Source organism: Anabrus simplex, chromosome 1 (assembly GCF_040414725.1).
Source record: "Anabrus simplex isolate iqAnaSimp1 chromosome 1, ASM4041472v1, whole genome shotgun sequence".
In the NCBI taxonomy this organism is placed as follows: domain Eukaryota; kingdom Metazoa; phylum Arthropoda; class Insecta; order Orthoptera; family Tettigoniidae; genus Anabrus; species Anabrus simplex.
In genome coordinates, this window is record NC_090265.1 from 55,950,995 (window position 1) to 55,974,094 (window position 23,100).

At 37.9% G+C, this 23,100-nt stretch overlaps 1 protein-coding gene across 1 annotated transcript in view; it reads right to left on the minus strand.

The window, feature by feature from the left end:
• Positions 1-13,734: 13,734 nt before the first annotated feature.
• Positions 13,735-23,100, minus strand: part of zfh1 (Zn finger homeodomain 1) — a 106,892-nt gene continuing 97,526 nt past the window's right edge. Inside the window, exons 4-6 of the mRNA XM_067138799.2 lie at positions 18,595-20,802; positions 17,072-17,342; positions 13,735-15,255 (exon numbers count right to left, since the gene is read on the minus strand). Coding sequence (XP_066994900.2) covers positions 15,062-15,255; positions 17,072-17,342; positions 18,595-20,802 — 2,673 coding nt within the window. The 3' untranslated portion in view covers positions 13,735-15,061. The remainder of the gene's footprint in view (positions 15,256-17,071; positions 17,343-18,594; positions 20,803-23,100) is intronic.

The window sequence follows — 23,100 nt, forward strand, 5'->3', positions numbered from 1 at the left end:
TGAAGAAGAACGAAAGGTGATGTGATGATACAAGGAAAGGGGGGGGGATTCAAATTTGGTTCTTGTTAAATACAATTTTTATATTTCACTCATCCTCACATTCTGGTTTCCTGGTTTATTTCAACAAGAATCATACACACACACAAACATACCTTACTTCCGAGGAGTCTATTTACGTAATATTGTCAAGGAAACACATTTGTGCCAAAGACATTCAAGCAAATAATTAAACACATCTCTTACATTCATAAATCTCAGTCTGAAATGGTAGAAAATTGAAATAAAATGGAAATACAGAATAGTTTTGTCAATTATGAACAATTTGGCTGTACATCAGGTCCACATAGAGGCAATGGGGCAATCAAATACCTAAACATGGTGTATAGGCAGCTTTCAACAGCCTATAAAATAGAACTTAATACCAAGAAGAAAATATACCCTGCTACAAATACCAGTCCAGTAGAGCCCAGCAGTTTGATATTCCATGTCATTCGAGATGCTCTCATGAAAAATTGAACTTTTACAAAATATCATAAAACCCCATTTATACGTTTTTCACAAGTACATTTTCTGTTTACAATGTACATACATAAAGAAATTTCCCTCCCTCACCACCACCACTACTTCGGACAGGTTTTTATGCTGATTTTTGAGGACTCTGCATGCTATTTCTTTGTTTTTCCCTTCACTAATTGAGGTTATACATACAAAGATTTATGATTTCTAGTCAGAAAGACAACCCCCACCCAGCCACGGCCGTCACTAAAAATGAATCAGCGGCAGGCTGACCGTTATTGCATACAGTAGTGTGTATGCACCTGTGCATTACTGCTAACCTTGACCGATGTTTTCAATCATTGGAATGATGAGTGAACTCACTGAATGGCAACAAAGAAGCAAACTCTACCAGTGATGAACTACATCAAGGGTTTGGCAATTCTAGACACGGCCTATGTCACGCTGAGCAGCAACTGGAAACTATGCCAAGTGACACTGTGCTTCCTAGAAGATAGATAACATTGCTGCTCAAAAACAAGGCGTGTTTTAAAACATTTTTTTAAAAATTGTAATATTACAGGTATGCACTATATTGTTTAACCCAATTTGTACTAATTAAACATTAACTCATACCAAACAAACCAAAACCAAACCCCATGGCGCAACAGCCCCGAAGGACCATGGCCTACCAAGCGACCGCTGCTCAGCCCGAAGGCCTGCAGATTATGAGGTGTCACGTGGTCAACACGACAAATCCTCTCAGCCGTTATTCTTGGCTTTCTAGACCGGGGCCACCATCTCACCGTCAGATACCACCTCGAACCAGCCCTCAGATCCAGGTAAAAATCCTTGGCCTGGCCGGAAATCAAACCTAGGACCTCGGGGTAAGAGGCAGATACGCTACCCCTACACCGCGAGGCCGGCCATTTACTCATACAATACACTTTAATTGGTTCTTATTTCTGTGCAATATGATTCTTTTGTAATTCGAGGTAGTGTTAGCCCAGCTCGAATTACTGCAGCTCTACTGTACGTGACTTCCGAAAATAAATATTTCATTTTAATAAGTATTTCATCACATAGTTATCAAACACTTCACTCATTTATTCTTTACAGCCAAATAATGACTAAACTCTGTTCAAAGAATGTTACTTAATCAAGCTGGTAGCAAAACTGAAGTTGGCAGCAGCAAGATAGACTTAGTAATGATGAAATCATTTAATTCAAATATCATGGTTCAGAAGATTTCCCAAGATTGTTTGAATACTATGAACTTTTGATTAGCATTTCAAGTAGACAAATACCTCTCACAGAAACTGGATTCTTGAAAGTAAAATAAATGCTCCAGTATACTACTTTTTTAGTATCAAAGCTCTCCACCCCCAACGAGGACTTAGTGGATGGTGAACTAGGGAATCTGAATCAAATATGTTATTATCTGTCTCTTACTCAACCAAGTTCACTCCTGATTTACCTTGACACCAAGTAGGATCCAGAAAACTGCACCTGGACAAGAACCCCTAACAATGTTAGTTATTTTAAATTTTTCTGAGTAACTCTACAGACACAAGGCCAAACTTGCAGTCATCACGATAACTATAAGGCAGTCAATGCCATCAGGGCAATACAACATATCAGACAACTACATGACATGTCTGTGAAGTCTACAATGAGACTCTTCAGAGTGAAGATCACTTCTATTGTGACAAACAGTCTGGATTTCATTTGGTGTGAATTCAGCAAAAGCAATCGTAGAGAAGTCGACTCGGTAACAGCCATCTTCCTTAAAAGAATGGCACAGAATATCAAAGTACTCACAACTTCTACTTGAGCTACAAATAGAGAAGAACAAAATTCCAATCAATTTCTACTCCACTGGGTCGGCAGATGCAGAGTGGGGCTCGACCCTCAAGTGGCCATGGCTGGTCCGTTGTCTAAAAGCTCTGCACTCCGACCAGCCAACCGGGCAGAGGAGGGGTGGCCACGGCTCTACGCCTCTGCATTCGGGAGACGGGACAGGGCTGGACCAAACGGCTGGCCCCAACCGCTTGCTGTCCTGAGAATGGTTTTCTGTGGTTTCCCATTCTTCTGCACTAAGGCGAATGCCAGGACAGTTCCTAGTATAGGCCACGGCCGCCAACTCTCTCACCTTCTCCGAGCATCTCTTTCACCGTCACAAATCTCCCGGCCTGAGAGCGGCGTCACTGTCTAAGAGGCCCGCCTCCCCCTTCAGGGGAGGAATGAAAACAATTTAGTAGCAGTAGTACTCCACTGCAGTCATGATGTCATCAGGATTGAAAGGGTCAAGCAGTATGTAGTGTTCAATATAATAAAAATGTACCTCTCTCCTGGTTTTGAATGCATTTGTGAGCTGTGTTGAAGATAATGTGATAGTACCATCAAATTTTCCTTAATTTGTTTCTTTGCAAATACTGCACATTTGTTTAAACAAATGAGGTTCCAGCACAAATCACCAAGAAGGAAGACAGATACCCTCTGGACAATGGAGAGGGAAGAACACAGTGAGAAGAAACAAAATTACTGGCCAGATGCAATAGTTGAATATCATGGTCCTCAGTCGGCCTATACAAAACAAGAAGAAGAACAAGAAACACCTGATATTATCTTAAATATTTCATGACATTTCAGACCATATCTTTGCTGTTAGTTGGATCAGCTTGCAACAATCCTTCAAATTAAAGATTGCATTAAATATCATATTCCTACACATGGCATTCCTCCACAGGAGTATCCAAGTTAGAACAAGCTCTAGAAACCTGCCTCATATCTGGTGATACACAGAAATTTCAGAGATACCAACGAGTATTTAAGCACAGAATGAAAAACTGAATGAAAATGGCTCCAATAACAATGACAAATTAATGAGTAAAATTTCATTTGTAGGATATAGGACCAGTAGTCCAAGTCCTTGGCTGAGGGGTCAGCATTGCAGCCTTCAGTTTAGAAGGCCCTGGGAAGGATATTCGAACGTAAAAGTAGGCCAAGTCCATGTGTGCAACACAAATCTCACCAGCAGCACCACCACGAGCTGGGAAAAACAGCCAAGAAAGAAAATAGTATTGGATCAGCAGAGTCATCTGAAAGGTGTGATAAGCCACAAATTTTGAAATTAGTATTCTTATCTCATTCAAGTTTGATGGAAAAATCCTAAAGCTTTTCTGAGTATCCATATATTTTTTATGAAATTTAGATTCTCATTAAGTCTTTCTTCACTGCAAATTTGGATACTTCTATTACTGAGCTGAAGTTATCTCTTATCAACATTGGTTCTTACAATGATGGCTTCTATACGCCTAGATCTTAACCAAGGCCTTTTTCAAATCTTGAATAAAAAGAGATAGTTTGCATGTGTTCGGACTCATTTCTTAACTTATTCATCAATTTTATAATATTCTATACACCATTTTACAGTGTTGTTACCACTTCCTGTAAGGCTAAATAACCCTTTTTAACTCTGAATTAGGTTAAAGGAAAGAAATTTGAGAATATTTAACTCCCTTGAACATTTAGTATTTATGCCAAACTTCAAGTTAATAACTGCTGGTAAGAAGGTGAAAACTGTAGTATAGTAAAAGAAATTAATGCCTTCATGTTAATGAAAGCACAATTTCTATGATCAAACGTGTAGCAGCAAAACAAATGGAAAGTCTTGACTAAACTAAACATCTCACATTTTATTAAAATAGAGGACAACAGATGTTTTCATTCATGTACAGCATACTCAGAATATGAACACACTAAAACACCATTCAGTATTTGTTAGACAAAGGTAATAATGCCAGGTGATTCAACGAGTAATGGTGCGCAATAAAGAACAATTTAGATCAATTCTGTCTCAGAACGTCAGAGAAGGGGTACCTACATATGCCTGTGTTCAGTATCTTGTGTGTAGATGGTACAATAATTTTATGCCAAGTGGGAGAGGAAGAGTGGGAAAAATGTGTTTCATTATTTTTGTACAAAAGTACGGATATATTCCAAGTCCTTACACATGTATGAGCAATAACTGCATGAACCTTGCATTGATTTTAAATTCAGATGTATTGGACCCAACTTTTACCTGTACTTTTCTCTATGTTGTACACAATTCACCTAACTGAAGATTTAGAAAAGTTCCCCTACAACATAAACAGTACCAGAACGAAGACTCTTAAATGGAAATATTGAACCTGAGATGCACCTACAATTCTATGAAGGTAAAACTTAAATTCTAACAACCCTTTTCAAGATTTAACAGACAAGTATGATTTATTTCATCTAAAAATCTCCCAACAGTACGTATAATTTCATCATGTAAATTTGTAATGAAGTTAAGCTAATGAACCAAAGTAAATTAGGGCAATACTATGTTATGGTGATATATTGCACCAGCAATTGGAGTATTAATCATTTTCGTTTTGTCCAGCAGGCCTGTAGCCAGCTTCAAGATTCTTACTGTTGATTACATTGGAGGAGGAAGCATGAACAGGTATCAAAGAATGGTAGAGAAATAGTTTGTACCAATCAGAAGGTACAAAGGATAGAGCTTTGAAAATCATTAAGTTTAGCAGTAAAATTAGACTTTATCATATGAGGATGTGTAAAAAAAAAGTAAAGATTCTCAGTTTTATTGCTCAGAAATAAAGAAATGAGCTCACACTACTGATATATCTGGTAGTTTGATAGATTACACACAGGTGCGCAAGTTGGAAAAACCAAAACTTTGGCATAGCAACTGTTCCGAAATGTTGAAGTACCTAAATGGGTGGTTATGGAAGAAGTGTGATTAATTTTCTTTGAGTGAAAACATGGAACCTATCTAAATACACGGGAGGACTGTGTTTGTAAATGGAGAAAAGCTTATGCCTGTCCAGCAAGTGTGGAAGTGATGCCATGAATGTGCAGAGGCTGGAAAGACTGTAAGAGACGAAGAGCAGCGTGACTGTCCATCAACATCAAATGGGTAACTTGACAAGCTGTGGTTGCGCGCAATGTTTTGACACATGAATCAAATTACAAGCTCAGCTTGCAATGACGGAGTGTCTTGTTTATTTTCACATACTAGATTCCCTTTGCAATATAAATTCTCACAATACACACGGCAAGAAATTGAGGGCATGTACTGTTGGTAAACAATGCTATATGTATTTCTGCGTGGCACTGTAATTGTAGAACAACAGTTTATTTTAATTGAAAGTGAGAGTGAAAGTGCTAAGTCAGGTCCTTCCAAATGCACGCAGCCAGTGACACAAAAGAACAGTAGTTACTAAAAATTGGAAAATAAGGACTATAATCCTGATATATATCCATTTTATGGATACGGTGGTGTTTCAGAAATACTTACAAACTTGCAATGTTTTTAGAGTAAATGGATCTGCTCTTTTTGAAACGATTTCAAATGATACATTTGTACCACAGCCAGCAGTCATTCAAGGAATGAAGTATTGATAAGCCATAACTTTCAATGGCATTAATGCAAAATGTGTCAATTATTTTCATTAGTTAATACTTTATGCATGTTTTTGTGTGACAAGTACGCTCAAACTACTGGCTAGCAAATTAAATCTGATTCCACAGTCAACAATGTGGCCATTTATTACAACTTGAATACCGACCTCGATAGCTGCAGTCGCTTAAGTGCGGCCAGTATCCAGTATTCTGGAGATAGTAGGTTCGAGCCCCACTGTCGGCAGCCCTGAAAATGGTTTTCCGTGGTTTCCCATTTTCATACTAGGCAAATGCTAGGGCTGTACCTTAATTAAGACCATGGCCGCTTCCTTCCCACTCCTATTCCTTCCCTGTCCCATCGTCGCCGTAAGACCTATCTGTGTCAGTGCGACGTAAAGCAACTAGGAAAAAAAAATACAAATTGAATGGGTTAACAGCACTGATGGAATAGTATAGGAGAGCAAATGTGTAACAGTGAATCAATGAGAGGTATTCATCAAAGAGCAGACACTTATTTTATGTTATAACAAATAATGGAGTGATGCTGAAATAAAGCACTGTTCTTTATCTTGACATGCCTTGACCTGTTCACCTAAAAAGTAAAAGCAAAGTCATCTCCGTACAGGCCATGAAGGCCCTGGGAGGGGTGGAAGGTAAAGGCTTCCACTATCCATAACCTCGGCACTCGAAGGGGTAGAGCGGTTAGCTCTACACCCAGCTGCCTTTCTCCCAGGAATTAACCTGATACTCATTTTTGAATGTTACAGTAGCTCATATCTAAAAATTGTAGGTACTGTATAGTTTAACTTTTTTTTTTGTAATTAAACACTTATTCATGCATTACAATTTCATTTATTTTTATTTCTGTCTAATCCGAGTATTTTGTTTTGTTTCTGTCTTTTTTGTGGTTCGAGGCAGTGTCTGCTCCAGTTGGCTCAAATTTCTTGGGCTCTACTGTATAGTATGCTATGGCGGCCCGAAAATTGTCATCCATATTTATAGGGTTACCATACATCCTCTTTCTCCTGGACAGGTCCTCTTTTTGAGGCAAAGAAATGTGTCCAGGTGGATTTCACAAAAATCTACAAAACGTCCTCTTTTTTGGGATCCAAAAAAAAAAAAATGCAAGTTTCAAACAAAGGAAATCAGTTGTCGCTGTAATTAATCATTAATAAATGCAACTGTAATACTTTTGACAAAAAAATCAATCTTTGATTTATTGGTGACATAATTAGGAAGTTGTCTACCCTGTATTCAAGCAGTATGTTCTGTCTTCTGCATTTGTTCTTTGGTGTTACTTCCGCTAGCCTTGGAGTTGAGGTTAAAGTTGCATTGTCTATATGAGATAGTGGTGTGACTTTGACTAATTTAAATGCAAAGTGCCGAAAAGGAAGTAAGTGTTTAATGATGTGATTATGGAGAAATACAAATCATTCAAAAGAGGAAGAAACCAACAGAAGGCAGAATGTTTGATTTGCCCTGCTGGAATATATATATATACCAGTTGCTGATAAAGGTAAGTTATTAAAGTATCGTAAGGATTACAATTGGATTGTATTAAATGTAAACCGATATTTATAATAATAGAGTTTAAAACCTTCACATTATTTTCAGGTGCATTGGAGAGAGATTTCTTCATCATCCAAATATTCATGACATAAAAGTGATAAAGACAGTAATGAGATAATTGAATGTAGTGATGATGAATAAACTGTCAAGGTACTGCAAATTTAGTGTTAAAACAACAAAGGAAAAGTCACCGTTTTAGTTTAGGGTTTAGTTTAAGTTGTAAACGGCATAATTTTATCAATAGGGATTGTCCTCTTTTTTTATATGCATTGTCCTCTTTATTTATTATGGACGTATGATAACCCTAATTTTGTGCATGTTTCTCACAGTAGGTGATACAAAGCCTTAACTCAGGAATTTCTAGGGAAGTAGGAGTCAGACTGGTCAGTTAGGGAAGAGATGGGATTCCATATTTCTTTGGCTACAGGTCTGATGCCCAAGTGACTGGTCCAGAGAGTATTAGTATACTGGAACTAATGAAACGACTAGTAACTTACTACCCACATCATATGACAACATGAAAGTAAACCATATAAAATATAGGTTTTCACATAATTTGCTTCATTGTACTGGTATTCTTTGTACCAGTATACGCTGCAACTATATGTAACTGACAAGCCAATTCCAAGGACTCTCATCACTTCTGCTATTCAGTGGAGGTGCTGGAAGACAGTTGATTTAATATCATGGCACGTAACATGTTAATATTCTATATCAGAACTGAGATTATAGCAGATTTTAGATCAAAAGGAAAGTACAGTAAAACCTACCTTTAGCGGAACCTTTATGAACCGGAAAACTGCCCATAGCAGAATATTTTCCCAGTCCCGTGAATTATGGTTTAATATTCATGTAAGCTTACCTGTATTTAGTGGAACCTATCTGGCATGGAAACAGAAGGCAACTTTGCTTCTATAATGGAAAAAATATGTAAATTTCCTTCCTAACCCTTTTCAATACAAGTGTATTCCGAATGGATCTAAGATAGCCGAGATAGCATTCGGCAAGGAAATATCCGCCTGTGTGCTCAATACTGTAATTTGGATTGCAAAAGCAGAGAAAGGAGTGTTGCCAAATACTGTACGTCAGTGCTTTCTCAAAGCCAAGTTTGTCTTGCACCCTGACAAAGGAACCATAATGAAAAAAATATTGATGTTCTACAACAAACTCTTGAACAGTGTAAGTATGGTAATGCCAATGCAGAAGATTACATGGCTATTGATCTAGAAGTTGAAACAGGGGGTGTCAGAAAACATCGAAGAGATCATCTCCCATTACCTCCAAGAAAAAGAAAACAGAAATTGATGGTGTTGACGATGAGAAGACGATGAAGATGTTTATGTAATGTGAAGTTCTACTGACATGTCCTATCAGCCATAAAGGACATTCAGTCTTTTCCGCTAACAAAAATGATGCAAACATTTTTTACATTAATTCCCATGCCCATATTTTAATTGAGAACTGTGCTACCGAAGATAATTGTGTCCAGTGTATAATTCTGGATTGCTGAAAGAAGAAAATGACAGTGCTATACCATATTACTATTGGTGTTATTTGTATAAAACATGTCATGTGTATTAAATAAGCGTACGTACAGTACTGTACAACTGTGCACTGTGAGGAGGTTATAAGCAAGAACAGATCTGGGTTAGTTCTGATGGACTAGTGTATATAAGTGTGTGATTAGTGTCATTACTGTATCTACTATCACACAAAATCATATAAATCTACTGCTAGCTTATATAATGGATGTATGTGCTTGTGTTATTTAATTTCTTAACCAACTTTATGAAACGAAATCCTGCATACAGCAGAAAAACTTTACATTCCTTTGGGTTTCCGCTGAGGACAGGTTTTACTGTAAATTCCTGATGCCTGTTAGAAAGAAATGCTTGTTTCTTTTACTCTCATAAACTATTTCTCCAATTAGGCAAGTAAAGATTTAGATTCATTGTACAGGTACCATATTATACTATTCACATATCCATTCTCTCTATATATATACTTTTTATATACAATATAAAGTGAGGAAAATATGGTCATATTTTCTGAAATGACTATTCTACATATAAGACTTGTTTTTCTTTATACCTCTCCGTGAAAAATTGGGTAGAAGAGATGATACACAGTCACTCAACCAAAATAATATTCTTACTGTAAGTTCAGAACAAACCAAGATCAAATGATTTGGATGGATGTATGGTTAAGAAACCTCTTTCTAAATCACTAACCAATCCTCATACTTAGGTCTATGCACTACATAGTTCACAAGAACAATTTTAAAGAGAACTAGTAAGGGAGAAAGTTGAAATGTATGTATAGTTTATATTTGATTAAAAGGGTTTGAAACATTCAAATAGGAAGAAATGCTGTTAAGGATTAGGGTATAATTGCATAAGAATAAATGGAGAAATCTATCAAGTCTAAATATAAACTTGAAGAACTACTAGTATTTATGATGAATGTTTTAATACCCATTTCCATTAAATTACTTTTCTGGGTCAGGAATTGTACTTGATTTCTCTGAAATATATTTATATTCCAAATAATGCATTTACAGTTATTGGACATATTTTTTGTTGAAAATACAGCATCCATAATTTGTGCTTTGAGTTCCTGCTTGAGGTTCAACAGATGAACAGGAAACGGATATAAAATTTGTCAGTCATAAATTATATCTTAGTACAGAAGTCCTTTTGTCTCTCACTGATAGTAATTTATGCCTGACAGAGTATCCATGGGAGCCAAGCACATGGTGTAGAAAATAAGTTTAGCCTCATCCACTTTTGCTACCAGGTGCCTGAGCAGCTTGCCACAGCTGTGACCCAGCCATTTTTAAAAAGCCACCTACTTGACTGCTGAGTTCCAGGTGCCTGAGCAGCTTGCCACAGCTGTGACCCAGCCATTTTTAAAAAGCCGCCTACTTGACTGCTGAGTTCTACATTAGGTGCATATTAAGGAAATCATTACTGAAAAAAATATTTACAAAAGACATAACGTCATTTTCCTTTCTGTTTCTATTTACACCCATACGTACGTCAAATATTGGAGCTGATGGAAGACAGAAAGGAAACTCAGTCGTTGTTCCTGTCCAGATTATTATTCACCCTTCCAGCGCTTTAACTGCCCACATGATCACATTTACTTTCATTATCTGAAGTTATCAGTTATTGTGCAAAATATAACATATTTCTTCTTCTGAAATCACTCTTATTACTATAAAATTTACTCATTTGAAGCTTTGCCTACTACACAACCACCATTGCTTGCGATTTCGATCAGTTTGAGAAGTACCAAAATAGGCTTGTAAACAACGAGTAAAAGAACACAAAGGGAGGGTTGTACAGTGTCAAGAAAAGATGTCACTCGAGTCATCTACTGGAAGAAAAATAAAATTCTGGGCAGAACTCTTCCGGTCTCAAAAAACACAAGCATATCAGAGCGTGCTGCAGTGAACGAGTGCTAAAGGACTTTACTCCTCTACAGACCATAGAAGACGGCATGCTTAAACGACCATACTCCTCTAAGGGAGCGAGGGTGTTGAAAGAATACAGAACAATATATCTCATTTTGGGCCTGCCATTGGTTTTTGTGGTTTTCCTATAACTGCATAGCCTTTGGTGGTGCTATTTGAGGATCCAACCAGTCTCTGGGCTGATGACCTAACAGACAGACAGACAGACAGTGATAAGAGGACAAACTAAACCTGAATATTCAAGTCTCTGGGCATTTACAGAAATCTGCCTGAAGTACAGCTGCATGTCCAAATCTAGCTAACGACCTCGATATTAAATTAGTCAATATAAAATCAATCAATCAATCAATCAGTCAATCAATCAATCAATCAATCAATAATTTAACTTCATTCTCCAATTCTTGAAATAACATATATAATGCTTGGTGAATTTATAAGATGTTCATAAAATAAGCAAAATAATGTTTTGGGTGTTACGTCTCACTAACTACTTTTAGGTTTTTGGAAGTATCTGAATTCTATCAGAACAAGGCTGGTGCATTTGAGCACCAGACTGAACTGGAATCAAACTCATCAACTTCGACTCAGGAGGCCAGGACTACTATCATCTGAGTCCCTCAGTCTAGAAACATCAACAAACTAATGGGGCAAAATAATTTTGACATAAAAGAACAAGAAAGCTTGTAAAAATCAGAAATAAAAAATAACAAACTTTGAGTATGAACTGCACCTTAGCTCTCAGCAGGATGAGCTGCCTATGAGCTGGAAGCAGAGGGTCATTATTATTTGGTGAGATGTAATAGCTCTGAGAAAGGCTCTGTGCTGGAACACTGCCCGTTTTTTTTTTTTTTTTTTTTTTCAAGTAAGTTTTTGAAAACAGAATACCGTACTAGAATGTAGATTTCGGTAAACAGATACATTACTCTGTAAAAGGTTGCTCATCCATCGTAGACGACGATGATGATGATAATAATAATAATAATAAAAGGAGACAAGTTACTCGAATAAGTTGTATGTTGCAAGTGTAAAAATTAGTTTTTAAGAATAGTTTGAGTACTTCTTAATCTCCTATATATGCTGAAAGAATGTGTAGATGTTTTGATTTCCACTTGACTTCATTTGCTGTCTCAGTAACGGCATTATGAGAGTTGATATCTTTGTATTATCTCCATTGGATGTTCCATTAGAACTTTAAGACATGATCGGCCAGTTCACTCCCAATATGACCATGATGTTCTTGTTCATCAGTGCAAATTGTTATAATAAAAAAGAAATAATAATTATTGAGAATAGTTTTAGTATAGCACCCACTCAGAGCTCTGACTTGGAGTTTAGAATTTATGGCTGATGATGCATGCAGTGACAGGTGAAACATGTACCATATGTTTAAACTTTAATATAATGATTGTATCATTGTCTTAAAGACTTTAAAAGTATTGAATAGGTGGTTTTCAATAAATTAATTGATAAATATTTTAAATATAAGTGGTATGTTCTGAGCTGTCAGTGGAGAGATGGTGTGGAATGGCATTAGTAGACGAATAAGTTTGAGTGGTGTTTTAAAAAGTAGGAAAGATCAAAGATCACAATGTGAAGATAAAGTTGGAATTCTAGAGGATAAATTGGAGCAAATATTCATTTAAAGGAAGGGGAGTTAGCGAATGAATAATTTACCAAGGGAGATGTTCAATAACTTTCCAAATTCTTTGTTGCTGCCGTGAGCCAGCATTTTAATTTCATACCATTTTGACTGCCTGTGCATCAATTTCGACTCTGGTTTACTCCACAGGATCTCCGTTGGACAAACTATGGCTGAGATTTTTGGGGCCAATGACCTAGGTGTTACGCCCCTTAAAACAACAAGCAAGCATTACCATTTAATTAATTTTGTCAAGTAAATATCAAATGTGTCGCCAGAAATCTTTTACATGCTGACATCGTATGACATGGAGTGTCGAATGGACTTTTTACAACCTTTCAAAAATCTAACTACCTCTGCTGGGTTTGAACCTGAGATCTTGAGATCCAGAGGCCAACACTCTATCACTGATCCACAGGGGTACCTTACTTCTAACCCAGTGACGGATGCAAGGAGCACATGGACTAAAACCTTAGAAAAGGTAGCAGCCAAATCGCAAATGAGTATAATAACAATGACACTGTTTGCCTTGTGGATGATATGCTTTGGAATCCCTTTTTAAAATTTCACACGCATAGGGCCCACTTCATGATGGACACGCCCCCCTCTGGCCTGCTTGTAAGAGCAAATACAATACCTATTCACAAATACTCCGGAACCATTGTCTATCACTATGCAACATGACCCTCCTCTTTAGGCATTAAAGCAGATGCATCACATAGCTTTCTCACAGGTTGCTATAATTCATAGTAAGTATTACAGAAGTTCCAGGCACTTTATTGCATACCAGAATTAATCATCATTCGTTACGATTGAAATGCTTTCATAAAGTTGGAAGAACTGTGTGAGAAGGAGTTCAATATCTCCTACCTGAATTCATAAGATGATGTCAAATTAGTGACCAGAATTTTTACCATTTAGGAAATTATATGGAGAATGAAGTATTACTCACTTATTTACCACAGTGCCTGATCTCATGAATAAATTTCAATGTTAATTTTATACACATCAAATCTTGGTTAAATTTAAATTCAAAAACAGGGAGTGACTTCTCTGCACTCCTAACTAATGATTACTGAATTTTATTTTCAAAAGGTTGATGGGTAAATGCTTTATTTTGACAAGTACTTCCTGACCCACTTTAAAATATGGCAGGATTACATACATGGAAGCTAGGTAGAATTGTAATAAAATGGGTGTTTACATTAGGCTAAGGTCTTATTAAAAATAGAATCAGGAAAAATAGATAATGTGGAAAGGTTAAAAGCAATCATCTGAAAATTGGAGGGTTGGATGTTAACAGTTTCTCCTTCCTTCCTTCCTTCCTTCCTTCCTTCCTTCCTTCCTTCCTTCCTTCCTTCCTTCCTTCCTTCCTTCCTTTCCTTTCATATATATGGCCGACCAAAACACATTCATGTTCCAAATATTATCACTACATTTCACTGCTGATCAGCACAGGACAAGGCTTAATGAGTGAGATTTTGCAAGAGATCATTTCTGCATTTTATAAATAATTCATAATACCATTTCCAGCAAAGTACTATAAACAGAATTTGAGATAAATCTCAAATATAAATTTCCATTATAATGTTATTTGGTACAAGTACAACTGTACTGGTAAAGATTGTATTAGCATCTCAAGTCAAAGTACTGATCATCAGCCATGCATGACACAAAATTTCTCACATTTTCATACACCAAAGTATCTCATGTTGAAGTATTGTCTTATAAACCTCCTACAATAAGGGTTGAAAAATTTGAGTCTACTGATATTAAAGGAATATCATTTACAGTGAAACACCTTGTGTTCCTTATATGAACAGATAAGTGTGAAACTGATTCTTCTACACAAAATGTTGAATTGTTAACAGCCATACAACAAAATGAGAATTTTGTATGTAATTACTGATAATAGTTGACATGCATTAGCACCATTTCTTGCCATCCAATACGTCTTTGACACTGCACTGTCAAAATCTCTTTTTTTCATATATTTACAAAGCCTGAGATGAAATATAACAAACTAAAGAGAGTATACAGAATTAATTCTACATTTCACTGCTGGTAACTTCACAAATGATATTCTGGTGAGCTGCTTAGACAAGACATGGAAGTATAATTTAAATGCCCAACTCAAATATAATCAAATTCATATGTCCATCCTTATAAAATGAAATTCAGTTCTGGTTTTTACAGAAAAATAAGAAAATATATACTACCCAAATGCAACAACTGAAGAGCTTTCACTTTTCAACACAACAGTACTGGCTGCATAATAAAAAATAAAAAATATCAGTTACAGTTACCTCTAGAACATGATGCATATTGCACTGCACAAAATAAAATTTGAAGAAACAGGTGATGTGCCATCCATGCAATTCACTAGATTTTTAATCACAGGAGACCCAAGCTTGCCATTTCTCAGGCACTAGCTACTCTCTATATGGCTTGCAGTAGGAGTAGCGGTGGTTCATGTGCTGGCTGTATGACCCGGAATGAGAGAAACGTTTAAGACACTTGGAACACTGAAAAGGTTTCTCCCCACTGTGGAGACGTTTATGTTCAGTGAGGTGGTGTTTGTGCTTGAATGCCTTGTTGCACACATCACATTTGTGAGGCCTCTGACCTGGAAAAAAAAAGGATGTATATTAAATGATGATTTAGCCACATACAGTCATAAAACTATTGCTAGAAGGAACTTTCTGTTAACAAGAATTTCTAACACCAGTATTATTTGATTACAGGATTACTTGATTCAAGAACTGGAAAAAATCCAAAGAAAAGCAACTAGATTTGTTCTGGGTGATTTCCGACAAAGGAGTAGCGTTACAAAAATATTGCAAAGTTTGGGCTGGGAAGACTTGGGAGAGAGAAGACAAGATGCTCGACTAAGTAACCAGGAATGAGTAACAAAGCAATGAATTAGACTGAACAAGATCCACCTTTTCAATACAAGGTGTATTGTTGGTTAAAATTACAACCTCGTGTATTTATGGTACCGGTTTCAACATCCATGGACGTCATCATCAGCCAATTAGGGTCATTATACAAAGATACATATTAAAGTTAAAACACACAAAATTGACCCTAATAATTAAAACTGTCTATAATAAGTTAAAATACAAAGCATATTAATGCTAAATGTCCAGGTTTGAATGTGTAATTTGTACAAGTTTGACAACTTGTTGGTGACAAATAAAAACCTGAGGCTGAGGAGCCTCGCAGAAAAACAAGTTCAAAGTCTTTGACACTCTTAAAATTTATAGATTTGGGTGCTTTGTGTGGCATTGGTAGCCACAACATATGCAGAGAACTGTATGCTGAGTGCAATGCGGTAAAAGAATGGTTGGTATTACTCTGTGAGCATAAAAATGACACTAAGTCAATAGATAATATATATGAAAACTATTTTCATAAAATATGATGTCATGTCCATATTATACTGGAGCGAGTGGATCTTGTGACCAGAATTGTGTGCTGACGATGTTAAAAGTGAAGATTCTCGATCCAATGCGGGCCTCGGTTGGCTGGTTGCGTGTGTTGCGAACATTCCTACTGGCATCATTGTAATGACCTATGTTGTTCAGTTGGGAAAACCACTAAAGCAGTCTTTCTGAGGTTTTAAAAAGGCAGGTGGCAAGCGAGAGTCTGTCATTATAATGAAAATTCTCCAACTTGATTGTGACTGATAGTAGGCAAGAGGGCCGACCATTAAAGTGACAATTCTCTAACCCAGTCTTCATGTAAAGAAAAGATGTTTGGTGACTTCCCCATTGCGTTTCTAGGGTAACGTTAAGAGCTATGCAATTTCATACAATCTTACTCACAACGTGTACACTATTTAACCTAGACTTCTGTGCTGTGCTGTGGTGGTTGGGAAGAAAGTTACTGATTCACTGCCCTCTGTCGACAGTTTCTGGAGTGCGTCGTGCTATTCCATGGTGGTGTTCTGTCGACAGTTTCCGGAGTGCGTCCTGCTATTCCATGGTGGTGTTATGCAGGTATTTCTGGAGTACAGGTCTCCATGTATTTGATAATGGCCTCAAGTTCAACTTCCTTCACAACCACTGCAGCACAGCATGACGATCCCTGAGTCCAGTTAGTAGAGGGCCATGGATTATATGGTCGTGACTCCTATGTTCTTTGAAGAATTTCTATTATCACTGTCAGAAGCAAACCTTCACATGCCCTGATGAAGCTGAATGTAATTTGGTGAAAGCTCAGCTTTTTTTACTCTCATAAAATATAAGAGGCTTTAATCTAGTCATCATATTTATTTTAATATTTACTGAACAGTTTCATCCACTCTACCAACTGAGCTACTCAGCCTGGGGGATGTGAGTAAAAGGAATCAGTACAGTTTGATTTGTAGCCCAAAGCAGAAAGTTCATTTGGAGTTTACTTAATTTATTCTTAGACACTGTGTGCATTTTTTTTAGTACCTGAATGTTCATATTTGTGTCGTGCCAGTGAACTCTGCTTTGAGAATGCTTTGTCACACTGGTCACAAATGAACTGGCCTTCAGGCTCCCCATCCAGCCCAGGTAGAGGGGGTAGTGCTCCTTTACTGATGGCCAATGCCAAGGCTAGTTTGTGACGTTTCGATGGTGAGGTTGCATCGTCATCACCCATTGCGTGGTCCATGTCGTGTGATACACCTCCAATGACAGAGTCATCCGCTTCATCTGTCGTGTCACCTCCATCGACATAACCCTAGAAAGAAAAAGAACCTTAAATATCTGGAAATAAGAAATTGAAGTCTCCTCTTTCCTGAAACAAATTTTACAAGGGTCAAGTTCACATACAAAATGTAATATAATTTGAGCAATCTTTTCAGAAATGATCGTACAATATAAATGATATCGAATAGGTGGACCTTCATTTTAATTTCTTATAATAATAATAATAATAATAATAATAATAATAATAATAATAATAATAATAATAATAATAATCGTATGGCCTCAGCTACCGTGTGCAGACATTTCAATTTGACGCCATCTGGCTGTCTGCTCATCAATTTCGAAGTTCCGTTTTACTCTAGGTGGCAGACCGCGTAAACCGAAACTCTCTTGGGCGTCTATGGCTGAGATTTAATGAATTTTGTCGGGTAAACACCAAATGTGTCACCAGAGATCTTTTACATGCCGACATCGTACGGCATGGAGTGTCAAGTGGACTTTTTTCCGCCCTTCAAAAATCCGACTACCTCTGCCGGGTTTGAACCCGCTATCTTGGGATCCGGAGGCCGACACTCTACCACTGATCCACAGAGGCAGCTATAATTTCTTATTAATGTGTTTCATAAATGACCTGTTGAATCCTTTCCTCCTTCAGTGTTTGTCTTATGTTCCTATTCCTTTACCACACATATGAATTTTTCTCTTCTGTCTCTTCCCTTTTCCTGTCTTTATCCAACTTTCTTCTTATCCCACACATCCCACATCAATAATGAAGATCTGCACTCCTCAGTGAGTGTTGAAACCCACCCTCTGATCAAGCTGGAAAGCATAAGAATTAAGATCTGGGCTCCTTGGTGAGTGTTGAAACCCACCCTCTGACTAATGAGGAGAGAGCCCATCTATTTGAACAAGGCAGTGTATGAACATGTGGAGACAGTGTTTGTCCTTAAGTGTTTTCATGTTTGTCCTTGTTTCTGCTTTTTTTTTTTTTGCTCTTCCCACTCTGTTCTATAATTTTACTTATCCTACTAGTATGCGTATTACTTCCTAGCTTCTTGTCCTCTAAATGTGTGGTGGTTGGATTTTGAAATAACTTCAGAAGATGTTTAAAAATTAATCTGATAACCGCTAAATGTTGATGCTATCAAATGAGCATAAATCTTAAATCTTTACTGCTCACAGACACAAATCTCAGATAGAAACTGAAAGCTATGGAGTCCAAGTTTTTAAGAGGCACCCCTCTACTGATATCATTAATAGAAAAATTCTTGTGGGGTACATACCTGTTTCCATGAACGTTTATCCGAGCTGGGACTGGAACTACATGCCCGGCCATTCTCGTGATGTGCAAGTGCAAACATAGGCATGGGAGAGTGTGAGGCATGCATATCAGCACCATACATTAGTCGATCCATAGGCACGAGTCCAACACCACCGTTTGTCCCATTTGTGAGTCCAGCTACGAGGCGGTGGGAGGCCACTGGTGGCTGGGCAAGTATCCGTGCTAGTCTGCTCCCGGTGCTCATTCCGTTGCTCAGTCCTTCGTGGGTGTGATGATGTATGTTAAGGGAGGATAAAGGAGAAGGGGTGCGACGGAATTCTGCTACAGACGACGATGAACAAGAGGAATGCGGATAGTGGGTCTGTTGGAACGGAAGGAATTGACGCAAAGTTGTATTTGCTATACCGCCTGGCGTAGGGCTTCGCGACGAAGAAGACTTCCGGCTTAGATTCATGGCTCCACCTCCTTCTTCACCAGAATCCGACTGAGCAGTAGCAGAGGCTGGCCTTAAAGGGGAACTGGATGGAGTTGAGGCCAACGAATGTTGTGATTTCTTGGTGGAGAGATCTAGGGGTTGTTCTGCACTAGTACTGGGACAAAGTGGTGAGGACCCTGATGAATATGATCCTAAACTAATAGCCTGAATATGAAGCTGTGACGGCTGAGTTGAAGGCACGATAGGCGCAGATGGTAAATTTGCTACTCCTTGCATTGATACTAGAGGGACTGAATTGAGGGGGAGGTACGGAACGTGTACAAGACGACCTTCTCTTCGGTCCCTGGCCCTTGTGTTCTGAAACCACACTTGAACGACACGAACTGGAAAACCGATTTTTTCAGCAATTCGAGAAAGTTCATCTTTTTTGGGTCGAGGGTTTATGCTGTAATGACCTTTTAGTATTGCCAGCTGCTCATCTGCTATCAGTGACCGGACACGAACTTTACGGCCATCTTCAGATACTTGGTCGCTGGTGGTCATGGAGTCACCTTCGAGTTCTTCCTCCTCCGTAACTAGATCTTTACTCGAGCCTCTTCCTTCACAGTCTTCCTCTTCACTCCCACTGAAACCACCATTGAGAGACATTTCTTCTGTCTTCACCGTGACAGCCTCTTCCAGTTTGGCAGCTAGGCCCTCGCTCTTCCGGTCATGCTGCTGGTCGCACAAGTAACGTTCGTGCTGATGGAGTTCAATTTTACTTGTGAACTTCTTCTGACAATATTTACAGGTATCTGAATTCAAGTCATCACTTGGTGCCTTCTGGCCCTCACCCACAGTCTCTAAACCACTACCTACTGCTGACGGTGAAGCAGCACTGGCAATGCTATGGCAGTCACTACCTGACGATGTTGAAGACAATTTCTGCATATTTGCTTCCAAAAGCTGTTTTGTTACTGTAGCATTTACTGTTTCTAAAATTCTTTTTACAGCTTCTAGGTCACCACTATTACTTTCGAGATCTGGTGACGTTCTATTAGCAGGAGATCTGCACCTTTCACTGTCTTCTTTCTCTTCTGCTTCCTCCACTACCATACAGTCATCCTTCTTCATTGCCTCATCGTCCTTCTTCTCTTTGTTGTGCTCATCTTCTTCTCCTTCGCATTCCTTTTTCAAATTCGTTGCAACTGTATCAAAATCTATGCTTTTACTGCTCTCCTGTTCCACTGATGCCTCCTCCAGCTTTCTCTCCTCTTCTGCTACAGTCAAGTGAGAATGAGTTGGAGCTGTGGTGAAGTGCTCTAGCAGGTGACTTAGAGACTGAGGAAGCTTATACGGGTTCATTCCTGAGGGAGGATGAGGGCTTAGATGCATGGTAGGAGCAGCCGCCATGTAGAAAGGATGCAAACTAGGAGCAGGATGAGGTGAAGCCGGGGGATAGGCACCTGGTACTCTCGGAGTTACAGCCGACAAAAAAGCGGCGGCGGCTGCATCGCTGTATTTTGGAAGTATCGGAGCAAATGCGTTGTTGTTATTGTTGCTGCTGTTTGTAATGTTGTTGTTCATGCCACGCTTCCCTCCTGGTATACGATGTTGTTGTGATGGACACTTGTCCAGCAAGGCGTTGGGTCCTCTGCCTCTGCCCACTTTGAGGTTCATGACGAGACACTTCTTGGAAGTCATATGACTGGAGTAAGAACCCGAGTGCGAGAAACGCTTTCCACAATTTGCACATTCAAAAGGCTTCTCTCCACTGTGGATACGAATGTGCTCCTGGAAAAGAGAAGAAAACATAAATTACTACATTAAGTATCATTATAATACGAGTTACTAAGTCTCCTGTAAGGATCAAGTATGGTGATCTGTAAATATCAAAACATGTTAACAATAATAATAATAATAATAATAATCATCATCATCATCATCATCATCATTTACATTATCACTAATCTGATGATTGGTCTACAGCCTCCTCATCTAGAATTTACAAGCAACAAGGAGAGCAGTTCTTTGCATTTGTCTCCTAACAACACGTACTCACTCAACCATGAAATGAAACAGTGGATTTTTATTAACTTCCAGACTAAAGTGTTTTGGGAGGATTTTATGCTTCATGTCTTTTTATTTCTTTATCAATCCTTTAAAGTTTACTCTTATAGCAATGATCAATGGACTTTACATATATAATTTCATCTTTCAAAACAACCAACTCAGTAAGAACTATCCTCTCGTCTCAACTCATTTCAAGCCCTTAAAAATCTGCAATTGGTGTACTAAATTCAAATTATAAGAGAGCACAGCTAAACAATACAGGCCTACTGTCATTTCATAGAACTGTACTGAGGCACAATACTTTGATTTATGAGTGTGTAGGTAGTACGCTTCCTTAAATTCATTTAACAAAATTACAACAGAATTCTACTTTTTACAAGATGAGGAACCAAAATTTAACATTAATGTAAAGAAATTAATATTATGAATCACAATTTCAATCTGAATGAACCAACAAAAATTGTTTCCAAACTCATGGAATATGAAAATTAAGTATGTAGGTTTGATTTAATAAACAGCACACAAAAGATGCAAAAATGTTCGTCCTTAAAGAGCTACATATACAATAATATACACGTGCATCTTCAGAGGGGCAAACTAGCAAATTTGAGCAACATGCATTCAGTAGGCTAAGTGTACTACAGTATTTCTTACATATCGAGATATAATGTCCAGTGACCTGGAAAAGTGGTAAGTAAAGATAAGTGTCTTCAACACATTCTCGTCTCTCACAACACTGACCTACAAAAGTTAGTTTCATCTAATACAAATGTTCCTGTGACTTTGGAGTACAGTATGTCAACAGTGAATAATGACTATTGATATACAAGCATTAGGTTTGGTGACTGACAAAAGCTTTATTCCTTAAGAGTCATTTATACAGGGTGAATCAAAATTCAACAACAAAACCTAGAAATGGGCTCCTCGTACAGAGAGAAGGAAAAAAAAAAAAAGTATCATGACATAGATCTAGAAATGCATAATTGCAAAGTTACCCGACCTTTAGTAACATTAATGCAATCTAACCTTCCGAACACTGTTGCAATGTTACACTGAATACGACTGGAATACCCAGTTCATGTATCAGATGAAGTGTTCAAATTGACCTCCTCTGCCTGAATAAAGGCCTCAACTCTTCTTCATATTGAATGCTGAACACGATCAAAAATGTCTGGTGTAGTGTGTACTGTCTAATAGGCAACCACAATGCGCACATGGGGTGATTTCCGACAAAGGCGTAGTGTTACGAAAAAGTTTGGGCTGGGAAGACCCGATGCTCGACTATGTGGTATGTTTCAAGCTGTCAGCGGAGTGATGGCATGGAATGACATTAGTAGATGAATAAGCTTGAGCAAAGCTTTTAAAAGCTGGAATTCAAGAGGACAGATTAAGACAAATATTTATTTATAGAATGAGGAGTAGGGCTTGGAAAATTATCAAGGGAAACGTTTGATAAATTTCCATGTTCTTCGAAAATGTTCAAAAAGAAACTAGGTAAACAATTGCTAGGGAATCTGCCACCTGGGCAACAGCCCTAAATGCAGGTCATTGATGACTGAATTGATTCATCATCAACAACAGTTGAATACACAACAGACTTCACGTGACCCCAAAGATAAAATTTCAGGGAAAGTATGTCCAGAGATAGGAAAGATCATAATATAAAGTTGGAATTCAAGTGGACAGATCGAGGCAAATATTCATTTACTGGAAGAGGAGTAAGGGATTGGAATAAATTATCAAGGGAAATGTTCGATAAATTTCCAATTTCTTTGAAAACATTTAAGTAACAACTACTGTAGGTAAACAATTGATAGGGAATCAAACAAAGGTCAGATAACTCTGCAATTACATTTCCAGGCCAATAATGACATATCCATATTTTTCTGCTCTCTATATGAGGAACCCATTCCTTAAGTTTTGCCATTGAATTTTGATGCAACTGTATATGCTTTAACTATACAATGCTGTCAGGTGAAAATGAATTAAACAAATGTCCACAGATGTACTGTACTGTAC